The sequence below is a fragment of the Ixodes scapularis genome, unplaced genomic scaffold (assembly GCF_016920785.2).
Source record: "Ixodes scapularis isolate PalLabHiFi unplaced genomic scaffold, ASM1692078v2 PGA_scaffold3__209_contigs__length_174095766, whole genome shotgun sequence".
Classification (NCBI taxonomy): Eukaryota; Metazoa; Arthropoda; class Arachnida; order Ixodida; family Ixodidae; genus Ixodes; species Ixodes scapularis.
This window is the reverse complement of record NW_024609868.1, coordinates 130067558-130083169: the sequence shown is the minus strand read 5'-3', so window position 1 is coordinate 130083169 and position 15612 is coordinate 130067558. Positions and strand designations below refer to the sequence as shown.

At 49.9% G+C, this 15612-nt stretch overlaps 1 protein-coding gene across 1 annotated transcript; it reads left to right on the top strand.

Annotated features, from left to right (window-relative positions):
* Positions 1-6111: 6111 nt before the first annotated feature.
* On the top strand, positions 6112-6567 carry LOC121837389 (the record flags this gene model as incomplete). The annotated part of the gene is made up of 1 exon (XM_042293006.1): positions 6112-6567. A coding segment is annotated over one exon (456 nt), but the record flags the coding sequence as incomplete, so codon positions are not given.
* Between the last annotated feature and the right edge of the window lie 9045 nt (positions 6568-15612).

Here is a 15612-nt window from a genome sequence, read left to right as displayed (position 1 = left end):
TAGAGAAAAATGTAAAGCTTGATATTCTTCAGGGTTTCGTTACGGTTCCGGCGCTTGCTCTGACTGCAAGTGTAGATGTAGGCATGTTCCTGCTTCCTCATGAGACGCCACAGCAGACAATGCCGGCGCCATTCCAGAAACCCTTGCCACCTACGCTGGATCAGAAGACCATGGGACAAGCATATGCTTCAAGAAGTCCCCACGTAAAAATCCGGGGAAGGGTTCCTTTAGAAAGAGGGTCTCTCATGCCTCTTTCATGTGGACGTCTCCGTGCCTCCCAAAAAGCGTCCATATGATGTGAGTGGTTCGTTGTACAAAAATGCATGCATCTACCCAGTTCGTCCCCGAAAATGTTGTTTATATAGCGGTGTATCTATATTAACAGGCTCCGAATTAGAGAGTTTCAGGGAACCGTTTTCGCACATCCGATAGCTACGATGGGCCCTCAGGTACGAACTGCGCATGCGCTGCCGCAGAAGTATGCGCAGCGCTTACCCGGGGGGGGGGGGGGGGGGGGGGGGTCATCGTACTGTATCGGATGTGCAAAAACGGTTTCCTAAAACTCTCTGTTATCGAGACATCACCGCCTTAGTAAAGTTGAGCCTGATTTGCCTTTTTTCCCGGTATGTTTTAGCATAATCCAGTAAATCTATTTCAGCACGTTTTTCTCACGTGTTTTTTTTTTTTTTTTTGTGATTTCGTACTTGCAATGGCAGAGTCATGTACTCCGACGCTTTCGTCCCTAAGCTTCTCTAAGGCGGTCTTCTCCAAAGGCTCGTTCGGGGTTCAGGCGCAACAAATAACGATGAATCGTTGTATGAATTTGGAAACAGAACGATCAATTTTTGCGGGCATGTCGTAAATAAGTATATTATTGTACGATGCCTCGCATCGTGCTCTATTCAACTAAGACTAGTTGTTGCGAATTGCCGAAATAGCTCGTGGGCCTGCGGGCAAAAAGAGAAGAAGAAAGGAGTAAAGAAAAGAATGAACTGAATGCGCGAGGACCTCGGAAAAGCTTCCCCTGGACAGTTGCCTGTACATATGTAAATATCCCATCAGTAAATGAGTGTATTTCTTTTCGATTCAACAACCTCGAACGAATTATTCCGCCTGGAAGTACAACATGGTGCCGAAACCCGGGACTGAGGATCGAATAGCGTAAGCGGAACTCCGAACGTTGCCGATCGACTACACTCTACTGCTGTGGGATCTTGGACAGATACATATGGAACGCCTGAAATCGAAGCGCACCGTCCGACGTTCGCAAAACACCCGGCTCATCAACGAAGCTACTGCAGTTCTTGAAACTGCAGACCTGGCTACTCTGACATCGCTGCTCGAACGACTGACTACGAGCAACAAGGAACTCCGTCAAATTAATACCGAGACCGAAGACCACATCAGCGATGGAGACCTCGTAGCAGAATACACTGCAGTAGTCGAGTACGATGACGAAGCTACGAGAATGATCGCCGTGCTGGGTAGTAGGGCAGCTACCCTCCGGGAGAAGGAAAGACAACCGCCGCCTCCGCCATCGGTGTCGACGCAGTCAGCAACAGCGACCGGAGAAACAGCACAAGCTAATAGAGCCACGGGAGTCAAGCTTCCCAAGCTACGTCTCCAGACGTTCAACGGCGACATTGGTGGATGGCAGAGCTTCTGGGAGCAGTTCTCTAGTGCAATCCATGATAACGAGAGCGTCCCGCGTTGCTAGAAGTTTCACTATCTGCGCACTCTTGTCACCGGACCAGCAGCTGCAGCGATCGCAGGGCTACAAGCCACTGACGCCTGCTACGATGACGCCATAGAGATTCTTTCTGTTGATTCGGAGACAGACGACGAATCGAACAAGACCATCTGGCAAAACTGCGGACGTTGCCATCCGTCAGTTCATCAAACGACACCAGAGGTCTACGACGAATGTACGACCACCTACAGATAAACATCCGCGGACTGAAGGCTCTCGGGGTAGGGTCAGACACGTATTCCACCATGATGGCTGACATTATACTGAGAGCACTACCGAAAGACCTAGTCGTCGATTACTACCGACGAACTAGCTTTACATACCCAACAACGTCGACTGAAGCCGTCCAGCAAAGACCTGAAGCAGCACAAGCTTCAAGTCACAGCTCAGCTATCTCGGCCAGCACCATCCCAACAGCTCCGCTTGTTGATGGGGAGCTTTCACGGATCCTGAGCTTCCTTCGGGCCGAAGTGGAAAATAGAGAAAGAGCCGGGTTAACTGAGACGACAAGCCTAGCGTCGAGACAAAATTAGAAAGATCAAGCACGGCGATCCAGAAAGCCAGCAGCTGCAGTGCTGCAGACAAACACGGAACCTGGTTGCTTCTTCTGCAAATCAACGAAGCACTCAACTGAGACCTGCGTTTTACCCCTTGGGCAAAAGAAAACGCGACTATACGGTGACATGCGATGTTTTCGATGCACTAAGAAGGGACATGGAGCAAAGGATTGTCGTGGAAAGGTCTCATGTTCTTCTTGCTCCGGAAGACATGTCACGTCAATGTGTGACCCCAACTGGAAACCGCGCTCAAAAGATACTGGTGAAGAGACCGTGATTACAAGCGTGCAGAACACCTGCGCCAAAAAAGGTAGATATTTGCCTGGACAACGAAGTTCTTCTCCAAACATTCCGTGCATGGGCTGTTACAGACGACGATAGCTGCTATTTTCGTGCCATCATCGACGGAGGGAGCCAGCGGACATTCATTCGCAAGGATGGGTCCCGCAAACTTAATCTCAAGGTGCTGAAGCAGACAAGTCTTCGATTGAATACGTTTGGGAACCCAAACGCCCCAGCTCAACAACTACGAATCGTACAAGTACGACTACGTAGTCAGTATGGTAAGACTGAGTGTTTCCTTGAGGCGGTATAAATACCGTTCATCTGCAAGGACATTACGCAAGTGCCAACAGACTACGAATTTCTTCGTAGTGCTGAGGAGAAAAAAGGGCACATCGCGGACGAACTATTGTTCCCAGGCATGCCGTCTGTACCTGGCATAGGCATGCTTATTGGATCTGATCAGCTATGGAAGATCACGAAAGATCAAGTACAACGGTGCTGTAACAACGAAAAGATGACAGCTACCAATACCACCTTTGGCTGGACTTTTCATGGTCCTATATCACTCCAAAGTTCTTTGACCTGCAGTGCCACCACGACGACCTGCGTTCTGAACATCAGAGCGTTTGAAAACAACCAAACTGAATCAACGCTGCGCAGTTTTTGGGAACTGGAGAGTATAGGAATAACAGACCAACCTTGTGCCCAAAATGAAGAACACAGATCAGTGTACAAAGAGTTCTGTCGAAAGATCTCGAAGTCAGAAGGACGGTACAAAGTATGCCTGCCTTGGAGGCCAAACACAGGGGAGTTGAAGGACAACCGAGTGATGGCTGTCAAACGACTGGAAGGACTGAAAAGAAGACTTTTGCGGAACGAGCCTCTCGCGAAGGACTATGACGCATTCATCAGAAACTACACCACCGCTGGACACGCGGAGAAGGTACCCACAAGATCATCAGATACCGAGTCTCCATGTAAGCTTTTATGCTACATGCCCCACCAAGCAGTGGTTCGAAGCGAGTCGGAGTCCACAAAACTACGTGTAGTCTTTGACGCGTCTTTGCATGAGCCAGGGGTTACTTCCCTTAACGAAAACCTTGAGAAAGGACCTAAGATGAACGCTGATCTTGTCAAGATCTTGATACGCTTCTGTCTGCATCCAATCGCCGTTACAGCGGATATAGACAAGGCGTTTTTGCAGATCAGTGTACGACCCGAAGACAGAGATGCCATACGCTTCCTTTGGTTTGAGAACGAGGTGAGCTCATTGAAAACAGCTCCTAAAATCGAAGAATGGAGAATGACGCGCGTTCCTTTCGGAACATCCGCTAGCCCATTCCTTCTTACTGCGACGCTGGTCCATCACCTGCGAAACGTGAAGGAAGAGTGGAAGAGCACAGCTCAGCTCCTCCAAGAATCATTCTACGTCGATGATTTGTTGGTCGGGGCCCAGTCTACCGAAGAGGCAGCTAGCATACATGACCAAGCAAAACTAATTTTGGAGGATGCAGAAATGACGCTCCGGAAGTGGTCGACCAATTCAAGAGAATTGCAAAACCTATTTGAGGAAAGTTCAGATACACTGTTCGTTGAACCTAAGACGGTTCTTGGGCTACGATGGAGACGCGAAAATGATCAGCTGATAATTCCCGTCACTAACATCTTGAACTTCGTCACGTCGAACGAGAAAACCAAACGTCACGTACTGCAAGCAGCAGCCAGAGTGTTCGACCCGTTGGGGATGATCGCTCCATACGTAATGAGAGTGAAGATACTATTCCAACGCATTTGGGAAAGGGACCTTGACTGGGACGATTATCTACCAGACGATTTGGAGTCACAATGGCAAGGTTGGTGCTCTGAACTACGGCGTATACAAGACGTAGTGACAGGTCGCTGTATTATAAAGGCTCCAAGCAAATGCATTCACTCACTACAGCTACACATCTTTTGTGACGCAAACCCGCTGGCTTACGGAACTTGTGCTTACTTGAGAGTCAAGGACAGAGATGGGAAAGTAGATGCAAATCTGGTACTCTCAAAGTCACGTGTAGCACCGATAAAACGGCTCACACACTTCCTTGACCTGAACTGATGGCGGCAGTGGTCGGGAGACGAATGGGGCATTACCGCGAAGACATCCTGAGCTGTCAGGACACGTTATACTGGACAGCTAGTACTATCGTTCTCCATTGGATAAAAGGAAATGCTAACAAATGGAAGCCCTTTGTTGCAAACAGGGTGGCCGAGGTCCAAGCTAAAGGGACACCATCAAGCTGGAAACACTGCCCTGGAGTGGATAACCCCGCGGATTATATAACACGGGGAATAACCGCAGAAGACTTGTTGACAAGTCCAGTATGGTGGAAAGGCTTGACATGGCTTTCAATGAATGAAAACACTTGGCCCGGTGTGCCTACCACTGAGACTGTCCCGGATGCGGCTATTGAAGACGAAAGGCGACATGTGTATCATGCGCTCCAAACGACTACAGAACGGGAGCCGCCCCTCCTGGCGTTACAAGACTACAGCAAACTTGGACGCATTCTTCGCATCACTGCCTGGGTGATGAGGTTCGCCAAGAATTGTAGGAAACAGAACCAACATCACGGCCCTTTGAAAACGGAGGAGCTCGAGCGAGCAGAGGCTTATTGGATCTCCCGAACCCAAATGGAGGCTTACGCACAAGAAATGAAAGATATTTCTGGCAACAAAGGGAACAATGAAAAATCTACTATATACTCACTAAGCCCCTTCGTCGACTCAACCGGACTTTTGAGGGTTGGTGGACGACTCCAGAACGCTAACGAAACGGTGAGAGTGAAACACCCACTCCTACTTCCTCCTGAGCATCCTTTTACAGAGCTGATTGTGCACGGCTGTCATCTACGAACTCTCCATGGAGGTATCCAGGACACCACAGCACAACTGCGAGAGCGATTTTGGGTGCCGAGAGGACGACAGATCGCAAAGAAGATCATACACAGGTGTGATGGCTGCGCTAGACTGAGAGCAAAGAGGGCCTTTGCTCCCACAGCACCACTTCCACAGGAGCGAGTGAGTGAAGCCGCTCCATTTGAAGTGGTTGGGATAGATTTTGCCGGACCGCTGTTTGTGAAGTCCCAGCCGTCCGACGAGATGGCTTACATCGCACTGTTCACTTGTGCGGTTACGAGAGCAATTCACCTTGAACTTGTCTCAAATCTATCGGCTGCAGCTTTCATCATGGCATTTCAACGATTTACATCACGACGGGCACTGCCCAGGATTGTTTACACAGACAATGCCCTAACGTTTAAGAAGGCATCGAGAGATCTCTGCAACTTATGGAATGCAATCCGAGACAAAAGTGTCCAGGAGCACTACTCGAAGCATCGGATAACATGGAAATTTATCGTGGAACGAGCGGCATGGTAGGGAGGATTTTGGGAGCGGATGGTGCGAACGGTGAAGACCTGCCTCCGGAAAGTTTTGGGAAAAGATCGATACAACTTCGAGAAACTCACCACTATTCTCCATGAGGTGGAAGCCATCGTAAACTCTAGACCACTGACGTTTCCGCATGCCTCTTCAGGTGAGCAGGAAGTGCTAACTCCCGCACACTTTCTGACCGGAAAGCGCCTGACGTCGCTTCCAACATCATGCGAACCAGACACAAAAATCGACACCAGCAACGATATCACTCGTCTTTGGAAGCGCCATCAAAGGCAGCTAGATCATTTCTGGACTAGATGGCGCCGCGAGTATCTTCTTCAATTGCGGTCCGCGCACGAGTCGCCTAACCGTCAGTTGAGTAGAATACAGGCTGGAGACTTGGTGCTCATAGAAGAGGAAAAGACACCACGACATTTGTGGCGCACAGGACGTGTCCAAGAGCTTTTTCACGGGAGTGACGGAGTCGTACGTTCATGCTCCGTTGCCTTGCCGGGTGCACAAGTTCTGAAGCGACCAGTGCAACTGGTGTACCCCTCAGAACTTGTAGAATGAATGAGCGTTTAATGGTGCGCTCATTTCGGGGGGAGCGTGTTGCGAATTGCCGAAATAGCTCGTGGGACTGCGAGCAAAAAGAGAAGAGGAAAGGAGTAAAGAAAAGAATGAACTGAATGCGCGAGGACCTCGGAAAAGCTTCCCCTGGACAGTTGCCTGTACATATGTAAATACCCCATCAGTAAATGAGTGTATTTCTTTTCGATTCAACAACCTCGAACGAATTATTCCGCCTGGAAGTACAACACTAGTAAGCACTTGGTAGCGTTAAAGAAAGCAAAGTGTCACTTTTAAAGCTGTAGCTGATAATACCGTCGATTCTCCTGTTGCAGACGAGATCGCCTCCTTCAGCTTTTCAGCGCATGCGCCGCGCGGAGTGACGTACAAAGTGGAGGCAGAGTCACGTGAAAATGCTGGAGTTCGGTTTGCGCCGGCTCGCATGCGATTGGACGTAAGCTGAAACGAATTATAGTACTGTTTTTCGGGCATCTTTATAATTAGCGGGTTTATTTCTTTGCGGCACTTCACCAACCGACGAAAAATGTGTGTCAAAACTTGTCGAAAGCTGAACCGGATAAAACGGTTCTCCATCTATTTTTAAAGTTGGCAGGCAGCTATATGACGATCATATCGTGCGGATTGCGAGTCCAGCGGGAACGTACTCATCCGCGCTCATAGTGACAGAATTAGACATGCGATGTGGGCGAGTTGTTTTTCATGTTTCAGCATCATATAAAACAGCACGCAAAGCTACGAACACGGGAGAGAAGAGCCACACAGGATGAGAACTGAACTAACAACTCAATTTTATTTTAAAAATATTCGACGACTAAGCCTCCAAATCACCATCGTGTCAACACGATGGTGACAATATAGTGACGTGCAGCTCTTGCGTACGATGTACGAAAATTTTCTGTTCTCATCAACCATTTTCCACATTTTCGTTAGATCATTCTGGACACCTGCAAACTCGATAAAAAGCAATACACTACAAGTATACTTAGCATACTGAAAGCTTACTTTTAGTAGAGTTGTCTGCTAAAAGCATACTTCCAAGTGTTTAAAAAGTATACTTGTAGACACAGCTTAAAAAAGAACATTTGTAAATAAAAAAAATTGTAATGCACTTGAGTATACTTGACTTGTATTGATACTGTACTATCAAATTGTCAACCTACTAAAACATAAACGTTTAAAGTATACTTTTAGTACACTTTTGTAAGTATATTATAATAAAACTTTAAAGGGGCCCTCTAACGATATTTGAGCTTCTGCGCTTTTTATGTTATTACCTCATTAGTAGGTCGGCCTAGTCACAGAACAAGTAATAACAAACTAGAGATCTGGGCTAGTTGGCGGAAGTTAAACATGATATACCTGTAACGACGAGGACTAAGGAAATGAATACACAAAACAGGACGAACACTACCGGTACCAAAATATTTATCCGACATGATACTGAAGAAGACAAGCTTGAACAATTTGAAGCGTTTAATGGCACTTTTTTTACACATATCTTTCGGTTTTAGAGCTGCAACAAACACCTTTTCTTTTCGAGAAGGGAGAGCTTCGTGTTGCAACAAAAGAAGACCCAATTTCCTATATGCCCCTGTACACACAACTCACCTCGGATCAGGCACGAATCCAGGGGGAGAGGGGGCCCGCCCCCCCCCCCCCCCTTCCCTAAATCTTCCATTTTGCTGGGACCTCCTATAACCCTCCCCCTAATAGAGCATTTTGTCATATGCGCCCCCTCTCTCTCTCTCTCCCCCCCCCCCCCCCCCCCCAATCAAAATCCTGGCTACATGCCTGTCTCGGATGCCTGTCTCGGTTGCGTGAAAAATGTATACTACTTTTTTTTACGGTATGGGAAGTTGGCCGTGTTTACTGACCATGCAAATGCACCGTGCGGAAACCATGAGGTTCATATGAGACGAAAGCGTACATGCAACTGGACAAAAATAAGGCCAGCGCGAAACATCGGCGCTCAAAGATTTCACAAGTAAAGATGTCAGGCCTGCGGCAAGGTATGAAAAGCAGAGATCGGCAGTGACCCAGGTGCACTTGTACGAACATTCATTGCTTCGAAGCTCCAGGCCTCCTGACCCGCAGCGAAATATATGCAATCAAACATAGTGCAGAAGCTTTGTTTATGTTCGTATTTATAATTGTGGGAGCCACGTGTTCCCCGTCTCCCTATCTAGGCCTAACACAAGCAGGCCGTGGGAGCGTTATGGCGACGTCATCCCGGATACGGGGGTAAGGCCGCATTCCTCGAAGAGGGCGTGTCTTCCCTCGCCCTTTTGGGTGAAAGTGCCTCCGGCGCACCCTTCGGAAATGATTGTGGACGCGGCCCATCTGCGGGATAAGCCACACTACCTACCCCGGGCGCGTCCACTTTCCGCTGGCTAGATAAGCGGCCGCGAACGGCGGCCCTGGGTCTCGTCCGGGGAAGGCTCTGGGCCACGGAGCCTCGTTCTTTTTGGAGCTTTCCCCTTTCCACGAATCTGCCTAATGCGGCAGCGTGGGCCCCCTCCAGGTGAATCTGTCTAATGCGACAGCGCCGACCCTTTTCCGTTCTTTTCTTTTATTAGTTTGGCCGACGGGCACAGCGTGGTGGCACAGGAGCCAAATAAACCCGCTTCTTCAGTATCTGTGTGTTTTGGAGTGAATCCTCTCCTCGGAGTCCACGGCAGCCTCCGGACGGACCCGGCCGTAGCAGTCCTCAACATCGAGCTACGGAGTGGGATCGACCTCGTGGTGCAGTAAGGCAAGTCGAATCCCACATTTGGCGCCCCAACGTGCGGCCTGTCCGGCGACTGCAAACAAAGCAACACTTTCGCAATGACAGCGAACCACGCCAATTTCCGGCCAAGGATCAAACAGGTGGACAAAGGGAGAGGCGGACGCCCGACACCCGATGCCACTCGATGGCTTAGTGGCCGCGTCAGCCACGCAAAGAGACAATGAATAAGTGTCTCGGCAGAACGCCCTCCCACACGGAGGTGACTCAACGCCCGGAATGCGTCCGAGGCATTCCCTTTCGGGACGACGCCAGCCTATTTCGCTGGGGAGAGCGCACCATACGCAGCGCGCGTACGGAGACCGCCGATGGTGCCCCTCTATGCTGCGACAACGGACCAGCAGTCAACACGTCGACGGCGGGACCTTCCCGGATCCAGAAGCGAGATCGACCATGCACGGAGAACTACTGAGTGAGTCCTTTCATTTTTCTCCCAAGCCTTTCCGTCCCCATCGAGGGAAGAGGACTGGCGTCAGAACGGTTTTCGGTAAACTAACTTTAAAGATTTCCCGATCACCCGCGATTGATTCCGGCAAGAGTCAATGAGCGTCGCACGTACCGACATCGTTAAAGACATGTGACTCCGAAAAAAAAAAGAAAGCGACGTCGAAAACGTTGCGGAGTTTGGGAGACGTTTAACCAGCGCTACCGGACAAGCGCGGGAGGTTGAACAGCATCCCGAGAACGTGGTAGGAACCGCGTCGTAATTGCGTGTCATAAGGTGACCGCCATGCGGTCACTGGACGATATCGTGAACCACGGCACTCGGGGTGTTCGTTGGGAATCGACCGTAGCACCGATGAGTTTTTGATGCTCAGCAGAACGATCCGGGGTGTAAATATGTGAATAGTTGTAAATACTTTCGCGGACTCTGCGGAGTCGGGCGGTGCGTCCGCCGGGCGGTACGCTTGCCACTAACGTCGCTAAGCAACTCGTTTTGTTGCAGACGGGCTTTGGCAGCCGGGCAGCGTACCCGCCGTGTCGAGCAACTCGTGTTGTTGCCGACGTGTGTGCCGTGAACAGTCTCGTATTGCTGTTGGCACGGGGGTTTTATTTGGGATCGGTTTCTGTTCTTGTTGATGCGGATAAACTCGTGCTACGGCGCTTGGCCTCTACGAACATTGCAGTTCAAGGTGGCTGTCCTGTGCGACTGCGAGTTGCATTCGGTGCTCTCCTAGTTCGCGTTGGCCAGGGCAGCACGCGGCTCCAAGACTTTTCGAAGTAAGGTCGCTGTGCTATACCTGGCCACAGGAATTTGTGTTTTAGCCTAAGGTAAAAGCTAACATGTTTGGAAAATAACAATGTTGGCGAGCCTGCCCGATTGCAGCCCTGCATCGTTTCAATATCACAAGAAAGGACAGGGTGGTGCATTTGACATTTCATTGCGCCCGCAAATCGAAGCGATTAGGCATCGTTAGCAAAAGCAGCTACAAAGAACTTTGCCTCTTCGAATAGTCACCAACAAATCTATTGTCCGGGGTGACGCGAGTCAGCTTGGTATGTGGACATCCGTGTTCACATTAAGCGGAGTCGTGGAAGTGTTTTCACAATAACTTCGCGAGCCGAGCCAGTGCGATGCACGTGACTCACGGCAGAAAAGACACCTTTGTCTCTGCCTTTTTCTTTTTTTTTATCTCTGGGTCCTTGAGCACCCAGGGATTGGTCGAGTGTCCTCAGTTGGACGGCTCGACCTTGCTCGGAATTTCCGAGGTTTCTTGGGGAAAGAAACGGGAGAGGGGGCAGAGCGCAGGTTGCATTCCAGTACCAGGCGGGTGTGAGTCGTGGAGCGGCCCACGAGGAGGACAACAATGCCGGGCAGCGTCATCATTCGCCGGGGCAACGTCATCATCGGCGGGGCTCCCTGTCCCCCTGCCGGCCCGAAAGTCTTTTTCACTCCGCTGTGGCCAAGATGGCGTCACGTGTCCTCCTGCTGCCTGGTTCCGTCTCCAACCCTGGGAACCTGGAGCTGGGGATTTGCTGCCTTTCAAGAACTTCGAGTGTCATTCCCCGACACACTTTGCCGTGACGGCGACCCTGCGCTGCCCCAACCTGCGGATTCCCGTCCCGATGCCTGGACCCCGCCTGCTACCTGGACTGCGGGTGGGCGCGCGTGCCGACGCCAACACGGGACGCGTCGTCGGGAAACGCCCCGGCATCGTCATTGCTGGACTTCGGCCAAAACATCGTCAAGTCCCTGCGCCACGGTGAGCCACGGACTTCAACGCCGGGAGCGTCCCCGAAGATTTTTACATTTGTCAACCCCAGCATGTGGGGTCGGTACCGGACGCGGTAGTTTTTTCTTGGTTTCTTTTCTTTTTGTTTGAGAGTCGGTAGGCAAATTTTGTTTTTAGTCCTACCTTAGCCTTAAGGGGGGAGGAGTGTGGGAGCCACGTGTTCCCCGTCTCCCTATCTAGGCCTAGCACAAGCAGGCCGTGGGAGCGTTATGGCGACGTCATCCCGGATACGGGGGTAAGGCCGCATTCCTCGAAGAGGGCGTGTCTTCCCTCGCCCTTTTGGGTGAAAGTGCCTCCGGCGCACCCTTCGGAAATGATTGTGGACGCGGCCCATCTGCGGGATAAGCCACACTACCTACCCCGGGCGCGTCCACTTTCCGCTGGCTAGATAAGCGGCCGCGAACGGCGGCCCTGGGTCTCGTCCGGGGAAGGCTCTGGGCCACGGAGCATCGTTCTTTTTGGAGCTTTCCCCTTTCCACGAATCTGCCTAATGCGGCAGCGTGGGCCCCCTCCAGGTGAATCTGTCTAATGCGACAGCGCCGACCCTTTTCCGTTCTTTTCTTTTATTAGTTTGGCCGACGGGCACAGCGTGGTGGCACAGGAGCCAAATAAACCCGCTTCTTCAGTATCTGTGTGTTTTGGAGTGAATCCTCTCCTCGGAGTCCACGGCAGCCTCCGGACGGACCCGGCCGTAGCAGTCCTCAACATCGAGCTACGGAGTGGGATCGACCTCGTGGTGCAGTAAGGCAAGTCGAATCCCACATAATGGATAGTGCAAGGCAGTGCCTCCCCAGTTCTTACCCAAGTATTTTTCTGGACGGAACACCTCAGCCGCAGGGGTGATTTGTGTTAGCTCGAGTACGTGAGACTGAAAAATACTCGACTGTGAAGGAGACTTCGTTATTTATATATGAAGATGGTGGGCCTAAAACATTCCTCTCCCCCTTTTATTTTCTCCTTTCCCGACACATTAGTAACAATACGACAGAAAATGACGGGTAACCGCGCTCAATAGTAACTAGCGCGGAAGCGCGAGGCTCTCCCATGCTCCACTGCCAAACGATACCCGCTGGGAAAGCCCACCAGAAAAACCAAAGAGAAACGTGAAAAACGAGCAGTCGTGTGTTAATCCGCAGTACAGTCAGAGCGATAGGTTTGACACGTTACGGAGAAGTCGTTGGGCATCGACGTTCATGCCTCGTATAGTGAACAAAGACCTTCTAAACAAAATGGACATCTCACCGTTCCGAGCGCTTTTGTTTCTTTTATTTTGGAGAGCGCGAAAGCGCACCTTTCGGCACAAGCTCTTGGCATTTTGTTATTGGCAATTGCTTTGTATTTTTACAAAGAGCGCGCGCAGTCTGCATCTGGGAACTACAAGTAATAGCATCACATCATAAACGGAAGGGCAGTGAGGTAACCTAGTGCCCCGTCAGTGCACCTGACGGTGGTGCACTGACGGGACACTAACGCACTTACTTTCCCCTTGCTTTCTTATACAAAATGCGTCGTAAAATTGTAAGGCAGTTTTACCTGCGTATCTCCCGAGAATTGTTATCTGTGCTCATTTTGAGTCACGTGGGCACATCTTCCGGTGCACTGCCAGATTGCCTGGCGGGGACTGTTTTACTGACCGTGCATGTTATCTTGCTACCATGCATGACCATGCATGTTATCTTGCTGGCTTTTTGTCTAGTTATCAGCAGCCCGTGGGATGTATTGGCGGAACGCCAAATATTGCCCGCGTCGATAACTGCGCGAAACCGCGAAGTGTCTCATAACAGCTATCGCTGTAAAAAGCGAGTTTCGGCACCAGGAGGCGACTGCGACGGTGGCAAGCAAGCGAGCTTGGCTTTCTTTGCTCATTGTCACACGTGGCCTTCGTACAGTCTCATGTGATGGTTAACATGATATCTATTATTCGGCTGTCATTGACACCTTATTGGATAAATTGCATATACCACTTCCAACGTAGTGCCAACGAGCTTCCAATGTTGTCCAATATTGGGCAGTAATTGACTTCTTACTGGATAAATTGGGTGCCAATGGCTTTGGATGCCAATGGGCATTCAAAGTTGTCCTATATCGGCCAGTCATTGGCACCTGAATGGATAAATTGGAAACCACTTTCAATAAAGTGACAATGTGCTTTCAGTGTTGCCCAATATTGGGCAGTTATTGGCATCCGACTAGATAAATGAAATACTACTTCCAATAAAATGCCAATGAGCGTACAACATTGTTTAATATTGAGGAGTCATTGTCATTCCATAAGGTAAATTGTATGCCAAATTTCAATGGGTTTCCAATGTTGGACGACATTGGAGAGTTATTGGTATTACTTTCAATAAACTGAAGACTCATTTATGCTTCATTTGTTAAACTAGGTACCATGTTCAATGAACGTTTAAAGGGTTTCCATAAATTTAAAAGATTGGTAATTCATCGCGTGTTTTCAATCGCTCTTTTCTAATCACCTTGAAATGTTGAACAATAGAGAAAAACTCGTTGGATACCTTTCATTACTTATTACATTATATCTTGGCGGTTGAACAATAATAAACCTCAACGGGATTACCGGGATCTCAGCGTCCTAATACGCTTTCAATATTCTACGACATGAGAAATTGATTGAAAAATACTTCAATACAGTGTTAGGGGAACAAGATGATGACGTTAGCCGAATCGAATGCTATTCAGTTCTGCTGCTTCGAAAATTTCTTATCTCGGCGGTTTGAAGACCTACTGCAATGCATAAACGTGCATAGGAATACTTTTAGGGTACAAGGATCCGTTTGATGTCATCATTAGCTAGGTGAGTCAGAAATATTTCGGGATTCGGGGATTTGAATTTCTCCGCCGCCCGCTAGGCCTAACTAGGCGCGGCACAAGTACGTCTCACCGGCCCGCAGGGGCTCAGCAAAAGAGAAAGAGCTCAGCCTAATTTACGTTTTAATTAAAAAAAAACAGCCTTTTCATACGCCTTATGACGTCGACGTCGATAAGGGGATATGATCCCACTGCGATGGAGCACAGCTCTATCGAATCTTCACAGCGACAGCAGCAGCAACGGCAGGAGAATAAAAATTACCAGTCCAAAGGTCAGGACGACCACACGAGCGACAACACCTGGCTCAGAACCTACCATAAGAACGTCAACCCGCCAGCAGGGGAAATAACAAACTCCCACTCGGGTTAGGCGCGAGAAACCGGCGGCATCCAAGGCTATTCTACGATTGCCCACACTGCGGGACTACAAATACAAGGTCGTCATCAAACCTAGATAGTTGCTGAACCTAAGGCATCACGAGAACGAGCTAGGTGAAGCCATGCCTCGGGGTTCTACGCTCGACGCCACAAGTCAAGTTCAGGCTTCTCTACGATCAGAACATCCTCATTGTATGCGCAAACAACATTGATAATGCCTTTGGGATCGAAGACGTCAAACAATTACTCATTTCCGGGGAGGACGTGGATGTCGAGGCATACCTAACGCAGCCTACAGAGACCACCTACACAGGTATCATCCACGGAATTAAGCCCCAGTACAATAACAAGGAAATAACCGAGAACACTTACGGGTGGGGCTACGAAATTCTAGCGGCGAGGAAGCTGGGTAAAACCAACTCGGCCACGATCATATTTACCGAGACCAAGGCTCCATGCAAGGTCACCGTCGAATCGATGGAGGAGAGGTGTTACATCTACACGCGTACCAGGGCAGCGTGCCTGAATTGCGGAGCGGTCGGCCACCGAGTCGACGTGTACCCCAGCTCCAAGCCACAGGAGTACGCGTGCTCGGCCTGTGGCACGTGCCTAACCCGGCGGAAGGTCACCCCTGTACACCGTGCTGCGCATTGTGTAAGGGCCCGCACAACACGTCTAGCAAGGAATGTGAATTGAAGTTCTACAAGCCACAGAAGACGACCACCCCGCCTAAACAGGAGAGCCGCCAGGTGCGCGTGAGCTCCCACAGTCGATCGAGGAGCCGAA